At 32.7% G+C, this 12735-nt stretch overlaps 1 protein-coding gene across 6 annotated transcripts in view; it reads left to right on the top strand.

Moving 5' to 3' along the window:
• The window catches only part of PDS5A (PDS5 cohesin associated factor A), a 124500-nt gene that overhangs the window by 44323 nt on the left and 67442 nt on the right, over window positions 1-12735 (top strand). For all 6 annotated transcript variants that reach the window (XM_061192183.1, XM_061192185.1, XM_061192182.1 and 3 more), the window contains exons 3-7: window positions 2197-2400; window positions 3479-3565; window positions 4109-4206; window positions 8303-8429; window positions 10982-11062. In XM_061192183.1, the coding sequence (XP_061048166.1) occupies window positions 2197-2400; window positions 3479-3565; window positions 4109-4206; window positions 8303-8429; window positions 10982-11062 (597 nt within the window). The remainder of the gene's footprint in view (window positions 1-2196; window positions 2401-3478; window positions 3566-4108; window positions 4207-8302; window positions 8430-10981; window positions 11063-12735) is intronic.

Genomic DNA, 12735 nt, shown 5'->3' with positions numbered 1-12735 from the left:
AAAATTCTTTCCTGACAAGAGTTAGGTGAAAGAAACAAATGACTTCTAAAACTGGAAAACATTTTTCTCAGCTATATGTTAATGTTAAAATCAAGTGGAATAAACACAAATATTTCAAAACATGTTAAAAGAAATAAAGCTCTGGATGAAGTAATAATAGTGTAGTAAGAAATAATAATTTTAAAAAGAACATCTGGTCCTTGGAAATTCGCTAGGATTCAAAACTTTCAGAAGGGAATGCACCACACACATTGTCATAAAATAGAGAAGTATAATATGAATGGCTTAACCTGGGAAAAACAACACAGATGTGGATTACTGTAAATTACTATGCCATATGCATTTCTGATTTAAAAGGTTTTAAAGTAGAATTAGAATACTTTATAAATGTGATTTCATTTCCATATTATTAACATCTCTATATCAAACTAGTGATGCACAGATAAATATGTCCTATTAGAATCAGAAAAAGAATAATACATCTTCCCCACCCCCAATTAATATTTAACATTATTTGTTAAAATTTTTTTTAAAAGACAAGTCTTGTTTGGTGAGCTTTCAACTATTAATATATGTATGTTTGTCCCATATCATGTGGTAAGTGTGTTCTCTTTTAATTTTGACTTTTTCTTTTGATATAATTTCTGACTTGGAAAAGTTGCAAGAATAGTAGAGAGCTCCTGTATTCTCCAGATGTTGACTATTTCCACTTTTACTGTTCCCTTCCTCCTTCCCCACCCCCAAGCTCTGTATGAGCCATTTATAACAAAAGCCACAAAGCCATTTATAACAAAATCACCGAATTCAGTTCAAGATGCCATTCCTGACGTTTGTATTTAGGCTCATAAGGAATAGTGATTTACAGTCGTCCTCATCTGTGTTGTTTTTTCCAGGTTAGGTCATTCATACTATACCTGTCTATATTTTAGGACAGTGTGTGTTATACATTAAAATTGGATTATAATTAGAAAACCAGTCAGTGGGATTTACTCTCGTAACAGAATTAGGTGGAAAATATCACTTCAGTAGACACAGAAAAAAGTATTTGAAAAAACCCAGCACTTACAATAAAAAGTCTTGTCAAAATAGAAAAAGAAGTACAACTTCAGTATTTGAGAATGGTGACTGGTTAGGTGAAGTCTGATTTATTTAAAGAAATTTTGATGGCATGAGGAAATAATCATGTTTGGATAAATGAATAAGAAATGACTATATGGTTATATGCATCTTTACAGAGAAAACAGACCAGCATAAAATACACAAAAAACGTAAATAGTGGTTATTTTCTGGGGTTGATAAATTATGGATTTTTTTCATTATACTTTTTTTGCCTTTTAGAGTGATTCTAAAATGTGCATTTGTTAATTTTGTAACCATAAATAAGAACAGAGGTTATTTTATAATTAAGGCTTTTAATCAGAAGTACAACTACATAAAAATATTTAAACATGGCTTTCTATTGTGAATTGCAAAACCCATTAAAGTGTGAAATGAAATAGTTTTAAGGAGCCTAAATCAAGGCAGCTTTGATGATAAAATGTACAAGAAACATAATTGATGAGGTTGTAAAATATCAAATGATTTGCTTATCCATATGAAGCCATGAACTTTTTACCTGGGCTAGATATAATATTAATAACGAGAGTCTTTAGTTCTTCATAAACCTGGTACAAATGCAGATAGTGTATCTATCAGTAATCCAAAAGTTGGTATTTGTTCACGCCTGTAATCTTTACTCGAATTCTTTTTATTTATTTATTTATTTATTTATGGCTGTGTTGGGTCTTTGTTTCTGTGCGAGGGCTTTCTCTAGTTGCGGCAAGCGGGGGCACTCTTCATCGCAGTGCGCGGGCCTCTCACTATCGCGGCCTCTCTTGTTGCGGAGCACAGGCTCCAGACGCGCAGACTCAGTAGTTGTGGCTCACGGGCCCAGTTGCTCCGCTGCATGTGGGATCCTCCCAGACCAGGGCTCGAACCCGTGTCCCCTGCATTGGCAGGCAGATTCTCAACCACTGCGCCACCAGGGAAGCCCTTTACTCGAATTCTTAAATGAAGATGTACAAAAATTGATTGTGAATCCTCTGATGGTAACTGATTGCTAGTCTGTGTTGTAATGGAAGATGATTAAATATATATACTCCACTGGTTTCTAAATATCAAGAGTTGATTATATTTTTCTTCTGTATATTTTTGCAGATGGTAGTCAAAACTTTTATGGATATGGATCAGGATTCAGAAGATGAAAAACAGCAGTATCTCCCACTAGCCTTGCATCTAGCATCTGAATTTTTTCTCAGGAATCCCAATAAAGATGTGCGTCTCCTTGTAGCATGCTGTTTGGCTGACATCTTTAGAATCTATGCCCCAGAAGCTCCATATACTTCCCACGATAAACTTAAGGTAAATACAATCTTTACAAAATTGGTTTACTTTTATAGTTTAGCTTACTACCCTTAGGAACATAGGTTTCATTTTAATCATCCTGTGACTGTAAGATTATATCATAAGTTCTAAAACTAATTAATTATTCATTCAATTAATATTGAGTATCCACAAAAATGATTGGTATTTTTATGTGGCATTAAAAGGTGTGGATCAAAACTAGTCCCTATCAGCTCATATCTAACCTTCAGGAATATCCATCTCAAAGCCCAGATGGCTGAATTGAAGGGATGGTGGATGAATGACACTTTTTAAAACAACTGTATAACAGAATTTACACATTCAAATCACTGTTTTCCCCTGCAAGTTATATTATATGCAAAACTGTATGCTCATCTTGATGGTTCTGCCTTTGTTTGACATGTTTGAGGAACTCCTCTTTTGAGTTGATCTCTTGAGCTGATTTCATATTTTGAATACTTTTATACTTTAATCCTTTGGATTGCTTTCTTTTAAATAGTCCTAAAAATCAGTTTGTTCCATATTGATACTATTTGGGGTTAAAACTTCTAAGGGAAGCTTATTAAGAAATGGAGCACTATTGTTGTGGAAAGTACAACCCTTGGACCAGTCTATTATTGCTTTTGTTCCACACAACTTTGTAGTCACTCATCAAATTCAAAACTAGGTACTGAAAATTACTATTTAATTTGGGAAATTATAATGGAAGACTCATATCCAGGTACTTAAACTGAAGATAACTGCCATAATACAAGATGAAGATAGTGAATAAAGTGGAAGTTCTGTACTAGAAGGGTAGCAAGATATAGAACCTATGGTCCTCTCAGAATGAGAAAGCCTAAAGATTTGTGGCAGTAATAATCTTTATCTTTGCTTCTAAAGAATGTAATTTTAAGTGATTTGCTTTTTTCCAGATATTTTAAGTAATGGACTAGGCCAGTCCCAAGTCATTGGCTAAAGGAGAATTTTCTTTTATTGTCTATAATGGAGAATATATATTACAGACTATTAGTGTATTGTGAAAGTGATAAGTATTTGTATCTAAATTAATATGTTTTATCATTTTTTAAAACAGGACATATTTTTGTTTATTACCAGACAATTAAAGGGTTTGGAGGATACAAAGAGCCCGCAGTTTAATAGATACTTTTATTTATTAGAGGTAAACAAATTTTATTTAATAAATATCACACTATTTCATGTTGTAGAAAATTCTTTATAGTAACTTTATAATGTAAAATGAATCTTTTTTTTGTTTGTTTTATATGAAGCCCACTTAAGAAAATGTCATTTACAATCTTTTTTTTTTTTTTTGCTCCTCATATCCTGAAAAGATAAAGCATATTCTACTGGCAAAGCTGTTATATTATTTGAAACTTTATTTTTATATTTCTGTTTTTATTCTTTTCTAATCCCCAAAGAGATTAAGTTGAATTAATTTTCACTGCGCCTTATATTTTGTATGTATATATGTGTTACTAGCCTCTGACAGATTAGTATTTTTCAATTAGAGAAGGTTAATGCCAGCAGATACGTCTTTTTAAAGATCAGAGTACGACTGTTTAAACAATTGTAATTTTGTATGTTGGGCCATTATAAGCTTTACTATAGATTTATAATTCTAAAAATTAAATTTTATTAATGAGCTTGCTTTTGTATAACTTCTGTGTATGTGTAAATAATTTTATTTATTTATTTATTTAAGAATTTAGCTTGGGTTAAATCATATAACATCTGCTTTGAATTGGAAGATTGCAATGAAATTTTTATTCAGCTTTTTAGGACTCTCTTCTCAGTGATCAAGTAAGTTATTTTTTAAGCATCTGTCTCTTTTTCTTGCTCTGTGTATTGAAGTATCATGTACTGTGCATTTACACTAAGATCTTTTGGTTAAAAGGAAATGTTTTCCTTAGAAGAGTTAACATAAAGAGGAAAATAAAAAATTCTGTTGTCTGAAACCTGCCTTTGTCCTTATATTACCATTTTAAATCATGGTATCAATTGTATAGGTTGACTCTTGTAAAACAAGCGGTATGAGACCTTATATTATATAATGAAGTACTAAATTATGAGGTGGAAATTTTAAGTATTGTAAGTATCATTAGTGAGTGCTGGGAGGCATAATAGCTCAGCGGTTAAGTATACTGACTTTGATATCGTCTCATTTTACAGCTAAAAAAATCGCAAGCATTGCTCTTTCCTTGAAATAGGGACATTCATGTACAGAGGAGTTTGGTGGCTTGCCGGGGCACAAATTGCTGAACAGGAGAGCCAAAACTGATTTCAATCCAGTGTTTCATTCTGGGTGTGTGTGTGTGTGTGTGTGTGTGTGGTGTGTGTGTGTGTAAACCAAGCATTGTTATGAGATGTGTTCTGCAACATTACACTATATGCAAACATAATATATGTCAAATATATTTTAAATTTTCTAGTAGCCACATTAAGAAAGGTAAAAAGAAACAAGTGAAATTTATTTAAATAATATACTTTATTTCACATTATCCAAAAGCATTATTATTTCAACATAAGGCTCTATTCAGACTTTATCTTCAATAGCCAAATGGCTGTTGGATAACAGCTTCTGTATTGGACAGCACATTTCTAAAGTTTTCTGTAGATTTCTTATGAATACTTTAACATGTTTTTCTTTTCCTTAGATAGAATGGTAGGAAGAGAATTAACCTGGAATAAACAGGAAAGGACTGGACCAACCTGGTCTAGTGATAGAAGCTTATAAAAAAAACTGCATGAGAAAAAGCTTCCTGTGGCAACTAACTGAAGGCCCTTAAATAAAAGATAAAATGTATAAACTTTACCTTCGTGTTACTTAGCTTTTGCTGCATAACAAAGTAACCCACAACTTGGTAGAAACAGATTCCATTTTATTTTGCTCATGATTCTGCTTGTCAGTTCTTTCTCTCTGGGCTGGACTTGCTCCTGTATTTGCAGTCAGTTAGCAGGACATCTGGCAGTTGGCTGAGGTAATAGGACAACTGGGTCACGTGTCACTCTCTCGTCATCCTGCAGGCTAGTTCAGACCTCTTCTTATGCTGACTGGGTTTCAAATGTTGCAAGAAGGGCACACCCCACCACACAAGCACTTTTTAAGACCTCTGCACACTTCATGTTTACTTATATTTCATTGGCCAAGCAAGGTACATAGGCAAGCCCAGATTCAAAGGTTGGTTAGATAGACTCCATATTTTGTTGGACGGAGCAGCATTTTAAAGGCTTGTGCATACAGGGATGGGAACAGTTTGTGGCCATTGTTTGCATTCTACGACATATTTGCAGTTTTTTCTTTTAATATTAAAATCATCAACAAAATGAAAAAAAAAAAGCCTGACTTGTCATTCTTCCCATTTTGTGACCTTGGTTATCCACTTAAGTCCGCTTCCCACTCTGCAGTTATACTTCTTTCCTCTATTACTTTTACATACAATCCTATCAATATTTTTCTTTACTGACTCTGAAGATCTAAGTTTATTGTTGACCTAATTATCTAATTGAAAGAATTCACAATGAGGTATCAGTAAATAAAGGACTTGCCTTTTGATAGAGGAGTTTATTGATTTGTATTTACTGACACATTTACCATATATCTGGTATTCTTCATTCCTTTGCATATATGCAGATTTCCATCTGGTATTATTTTACTTTACTCTGAAGGACTTCCTTTAACATTTCCTATAGTTCAAGGCTACTGTTGAATTATTTCAGTTTTTATATGTCTGAAAAAGTCTTTATTCCACCTTCATTTTTGAAAGTTATTTTCATGGTATGAATTTCAGGTTAATAGACTTTTTTTTTTCTCTTTCATTACTGTTAAAGATGTTTCCTGCATCTTTTTCTGGCTTGCATTGTTTCTAATGATAAGTTTTGTCATTTTAAATCTTTGTTCCTCTGTAAATAATGTATCTTCTTTTTCTCTACCCACCTAAGATTTTCTCTGTATTACTGGTTTTAAGCAATTTGATTATGATGTCCCATTGTGGATGGAGCTCATAGAGCTGCTTGGATATGTGGGTTTACCGATTACTCTATTAGATGCCCTGTGAGTTATAAGATTTTCCACTGTAGTTGGAACATGCACATTGTTAAGACCTGTGTGAATTCCGGGAATTATTCCCTCTACTCCTTTCAGGTGGTACCTTCCCCAAACTCAAGAAATTTCCTCACCTGCATGTGCTAATCACTAAGCACCTGAAGACTCGGGGAGGTGGGGGTACCCTCTGTGAGCTTGCTCTCTGAGTAGCTCTCTCCCCTGTGGTATTCTGCTCTGCAAGCTATAGTCTCCCCAGACTCAGGAAAAGCATTAGGCTTTGCTAGGATCGTCTCTTACCACACTGAAGCCTGGAAACTTTACCAAGTAGGAAAAGTAAGCTGGGAAAATTGTTCCCTTCTTTCAGCAGCATGTGTATAATGTCTGATATCTGAAAACCGTTATTTCTTTTATTTTGTCCAGTTTTTTAGTTGTTCAAGTAGGAGAGTAAATCTTACCCCTATTATTGAAGCTTGGGCTGGAACTTGTGGAAATAATTTTTAAGTCCATTTTTCATTTCTCTTTCCTTCACTCCTTTCCTATCCTCAAGTGCATATGGATCTGAGAGCTATATACTCTTTTCATTCTTTTGCATCCAGCTGAATATCTGTTCTTCTTCACCCCCTACCACACACACACATCCCACTATATAATTGATCTTTCACAATCTTGCCCTATAGTAAACAAGATATTTAAGAGAGGATATGCAAAAGGGGTATCTTTCTAAAAGGGGTATCTTTCTACACTGTAGAAAACTGTGTATCTAACGATGGGACAATTTTTCTACCAACTTTATAAATTTTTTCATCTTTGATTTTACAACTAAGTGTCCAACAGGTGTATTATACATTATTTCAAACTAATTATTTTAAAATTATAAGTAAGAAATACATAAATGAAATAACATTTAGTTTAGTCTTACTTTAAACTTCCCTGTGTCTGTAGTAGTACAACTAAGTTATATCATTATCTTGATTTGTCTTTGCATATATATTCTGATAAATGTGAAAATGGACAGGTCAAGTCTTCAGTTAAGATGCAGTCAGAGAGGGAGACGCCTAGATGCTCTACTAATTTATAACAATTTTGTAGCCAGTCTTTTTGGGTAAGTTTGTATCAGCAGTAGAGATATTTATTGAGGAGGCCCACATTGACTCTATACTGGCTAGGGAAGCAGTACTGAAACTGATTCTTGGCTTTTTACCTTGTTGATTTTTCATTTGTTTGAAATTCTTTGAGAGATAGCAGGATGACATTTTCAGAACCTTCTAGTCATAAGTTCTGGTAAGCATTTTATATCAGACTTTGGGTTCTCAGTATTGTTGAACTAAAAAAAAAAGTCCAGCAGCAAAGATATAGAAGTGTTGACTTAGGCTTTTTGTGTGTGTTTATAGTTCTGCCTTATTTGGGGGAATTATTAAGATCAAAAAGGATAAAAAGGATGAAAAACTGCCTACCTTCATTATCTTGTACATTTTTTTTGTTTCCTTACTTAAAATTTTATCACCTTTTAAAATCCAGGGGCATGTAAGCAAAGATGTCCTTTCTTTGAAGTTGACATTTTTGTTCAGTTGAATTTAACTCACTCTTTGAATTCTAATTGTATAGGGGCTTAATTAAATTTAAAGGTTTTTGTTTTTTGTAAAATACTTTACAATGATATCTTAGTAGCTGTTGTAATAATCAACAAAGGGAGAAAGTAAATATAGAGCAGCCAAAGTTTCTTTGCCGTTACTGGCATGGTTCCCTCAATCAGGTGAAAATCCTTTTACATTTGAGATAGTTGTTTTAAACTGGGAAGTTTAATTTTCTTTTGTAAGCCTAATTTTTTTTTCTTTTTTTCTTCTTTTTTTAAAGCAATAGCCACAATAAGAAGGTACAAATGCACATGCTAGACTTGATGAGTTCTATCATCATGGAAGGTGATGGAGTTACTCAAGAATTATTGGACTCCATTCTTATTAACCTCATTCCTGCACATAAGGTCTGTATAGTATGAAGATATTAAAGGTTAATATTTAATGGTAGTGCTACCCATATGAAAAATAATTGTTTTTCACCATTTGCAATCCCATGTAATTATTCCCGTTATCATTCTCCAGCCCCAAATAAAATAGAGTAACACATATTGGTCTTATAGCTATTGTTATCTTTAGAAGATATATTGATTAATATATTGTGGAAGATTTTCATTCAGTTAAGTGCTGCCTATTCTCTGGAAAACTAAAAATGTTCCAGATTGATTGACCACTCATATCTAATCTAGGAATTACAAGGGATTGGAGTACTGTCTTGGTTAGTTGCTGTTTGTTTGTTTTGGAAAAGGAAATGTATTTATTCCTTTGTAACATAGATGTAGAGCATAGGAATTTGTATTTCTTCTCAGAACCCATGTCCTACATTTTTCTTAGGCACTTTCAGAAGAAGATTTGGGCAGAAGCGGGAACTGTGTGGTTAATGTTAAGGGGAAAAGGATGATTCAGAGCTGTATATTCCTCTCCATTTCCTTTTCTGTTTCTCTCTGCTAGCTCCCCCTAAGAAACTGAAGGACTTAGCTCCCCACCAGCTCCCCCTCTGGGGTGGACTCAGGCCTACCCCACTGTTGATATTTACTCATCTGCCCTTTTCCTCTGACTGTTCAGTGACCTATTATCAGATGTTAAATGAAGATGTATCTAATGATACTTATTCACAATAAGATACAATCAATTATAAATTTTTCTCCTTACTCACTATATATTATTTGCATTTTTTTAATTCAAATGAGTCTGTAATTGGTCAAAATTTTGAGAGTATGGCATAGGGGGAGTATATGTCAGGCAAAATAAGAAAGGAAAAACTTTTTGAGGAATAGTGTATTTGGTGTTTGTATTCTAGTTAGAGGTTATTTTTAATGAGTAAGAAATATACCTTTTTAGGAAATAGAAAGGTTGCCTTAATCTTTTTCTTCCAGTTTTATCGAGATATACTGTATAAGTTTAAGGTATACAGCATAATGATTTGACTTATATTATGAAATGATTTATTTCATTTAATTTAAACATTATGAAATGTTTAGTGAACATCCATCATCTCATAGATATAAAATTAAAGAAATAGGAAAAGATTTTTTTCTTGTGGATGAAATAAGTCTTAGGATTTACTCTCTTAAGTTTCATATATAACATACAGCAGTGTTAATTAGATTTATCATGTTGTACATTATATCCCTAGTGCTTATTACCTCATAGCTGGAAGTACGTTTTGAATGCCTTCATCCAGTTCTGCCTCCCCCCCCGCAACCGCCATAACTACAAATCTGATCTCTTTTTTTATAATTGACCTACATAACACTATGTTAATTCCTGTTACACAATATTTCTATACGTTTCAAAATGCTCACCTAAATGTAGTTACAATATGTCAGCATATAAAGATATTACATAGTTATTGACTTATGTTCCTCACTCTGTACATTTCATATCTGTGACTCATTGATTTTTCAGGTGGAAGTTTGTATCTTAATCTCCCTCACCTATTTGTTTCCTCCAAGGTTGCCTTAATTTTGAGATAATCTTATCCTCTTGCCAATGGAATAAAAACCTGGAGCAAGTGTCAGGAAGCTACGGCTTGTAGACCAAATCTGACCCACTGCCTATTTATGTAAATAAAGTTTTATTTGAACACAGCCATGCTTATTTGTTTTCATTTTGTCTGTGGTTGCTTCCTGCTACAACAGCCAGAGTTGTGTAGTTGCAGTGGTGACCATATGGCTGGCTAATAAAGCCTAAACTATTTACCATCTGGCTCTTTGCATAAAAAGTTTGCTGACTACTAACCTAGAGTATAGGATATCCTTGCCTTTTTTGGGGATAGGTGTGAGATGATGGTCAGTGAATCTCAGGTTGGTCTAAAACTGCAAGGTGTAGAGATGTTAATGGGTACTCTTCAACACAAGAATTCCATTTTCAGTAAGTTTTTAAAAATTAAATATATGTCTTTTCTACAGGCTTCCTCAGACCCTTTGTTACCATGCATTGGGAATCTTGAGGAGTGAAGACAGTATTTAGCATTTCAAAAACATAATTGACTGAGAATTTTACCTGAAACACTTACCAGGTCCACTCTTGCTCAGAACAGACGTTGATTAGACGGTGAAATGCTGAGGATAGTGGGTTAGAAAGGGGTGTGTGCGTGTGTGTGTGTGTGTATTTGTTTAGGATACATGGGTGTGATTGCCAGTTCAAATTGGTTAACAAACAAAACCAAAAAGCCTTAGGTCCATTTTGAGTTTAGTAAAACTAAACTTAATATAGGGTTGGGCTTTTGGCTAATTATCTAATATATTTTAGTTTTTGATTCGTGGTTGTGCTATTTGCAACTTCTGCATTTATGACCACTTGACTAGCAGATATTGGGTAAAACCTTGAATGGAGTTCAGTTATATTTTTTGCTTCATATTTTGTGGACTTGAAGACTTTGGTGTTCTAATGTTGCTATCTAGATCATAAATTCACTAATTCATTTGTAACTTTGCATATTTTTATTGCATTTCAGAACTTAAATAAACAGTCCTTTGACCTTGCAAAAGTCCTATTGAAAAGGACAGTCCAGACTATTGAGGCATGCATTGCCAATGTATGTATTTCTGCCTATATTTTTTTTCATAATTGTATAGTTCTTAATCCATTGTGCTAATTTATTGAAACCTTTCACATAAAGGCTTATTTAGCCTGTAAACAGTTTCTTCTTTTTATAAGAAATATATAAAAGAACTGATATGTCTAAATGTAACCAAATGCAGCATAACTTTGTAAGCTATAGACATTATTTTTAAATGGCATAAGATGGGAGGATGTTATTTTATGAAAATTTGTCTACAATTCCTACTCTTTCTTCTACTGCCTTTGTATTTATCTTTTTATCTCCTGGATATGCTGATCTCTTTCACTTTCTCCTTTCATCTTTATCTATGGCTCTCTGTCTGTCTATATATTTTCTTCTTCATGTCTCCAGGCCATTCTTCTGAACCTTTTTGGTTTGCCCTCTTAAATAATTGTTATAGAGTAATGAATTTTTTTTTTTTTACTTTATTGAATAGAAATTTTTTCTTTTTCTTTTTGTTCTTTAACTAAAAAATCAATAAAGTAATTTGGAAAAAAAAGAAATTATAATTCTACTACCTTAATGTAGCAATTTCATTATTGAACATTTGCTCAAACTCCTACCTATTTTTTTCATATACTATATAAAACTTTGAATTGTCTTCATTTATATATATATTTCCATATTTTGATTTTTTTAATTTATGATAAGAATGACTATAAATGTTCCTTTGAATTCACATATAATTTACCTAATCATTTCTCTCTTGCCTCGCATTTAGATTTTTTCAGTGTTTTCCTTTAGTAACTATCTTTGTAGCATTTATCTATCGTTGAATTATTTTCTACATATAAAAACCCAAGTGAGAGTCTGCTAATTTAAATGGTATAAATTATTAGTATTATTTATATTACTAAATAAATACTTAAACGTGGTAAAAAAAAAAAAATGTTTTCTCAAGTAGTACAAAAGGGTATACAGTGAAAATTGTCTCTCTTCAAACCGTGAATACCCTATTCTTAATTCTCAGAAATAGGCATCACCAATAGATTTTCATGTATCCTTTCAGAATTTGTGTTCTGTGCTTATTTGTGTGTGTATGTATACTTTTTAATTTTGTTAAAACTATTTTCCTTACTCTTCTCAAGGTCTGTGTAATAAATATTAATGTTTTCTAACTCTTAATGTGTGTTGCTTTTCAAAAGAAATATATCATTTGATGATACTACCAAAAACATATGCTCAAATCAGTTGCATACAGCTGCCTCTGTAGCATTTTTACATTTAATATTTTTTTTCTAAGTTTATGTGTGTTGGCAAGGAGTGGAGGTATCTTTTAATTTGTGCTTTTATATTATAATCTCTTTGTTTCTTTTGCCTAGAATTCTTTTAAATAATCAGCCTTTGTATCATCACATTTTCCTTCTCTTTGTCCTCTGAGTTAAAGTGTTTTTGACTTTCTGGGTATTTTAAAAAAAACAACTCATCCTCTACCTTCAATTATTCTTTATTACTAAACTAATAGAATCCTCAAGCTTAAATAAAAATCCAAAAGATTGAGACTTTTAAAAGTTTCTCTGCTATAAGGAAATTTCTCTTTAAAATTCTCTATAATGAATTACATAAACTATCTAAATTGTTTTGGTTTAATGAAAGTAAGATTCCTAGAATTGTCATCCTAATTTGAAAGAAAGCTAACAACTCAA

This window comes from Eubalaena glacialis, chromosome 5, assembly GCF_028564815.1.
Source record: "Eubalaena glacialis isolate mEubGla1 chromosome 5, mEubGla1.1.hap2.+ XY, whole genome shotgun sequence".
NCBI lineage: Eukaryota > Metazoa > Chordata > Mammalia > Artiodactyla > Balaenidae > Eubalaena > Eubalaena glacialis.
Note: the sequence above shows the minus strand (reverse complement) of the source record. Positions and strands in the feature narration are given on the sequence as shown.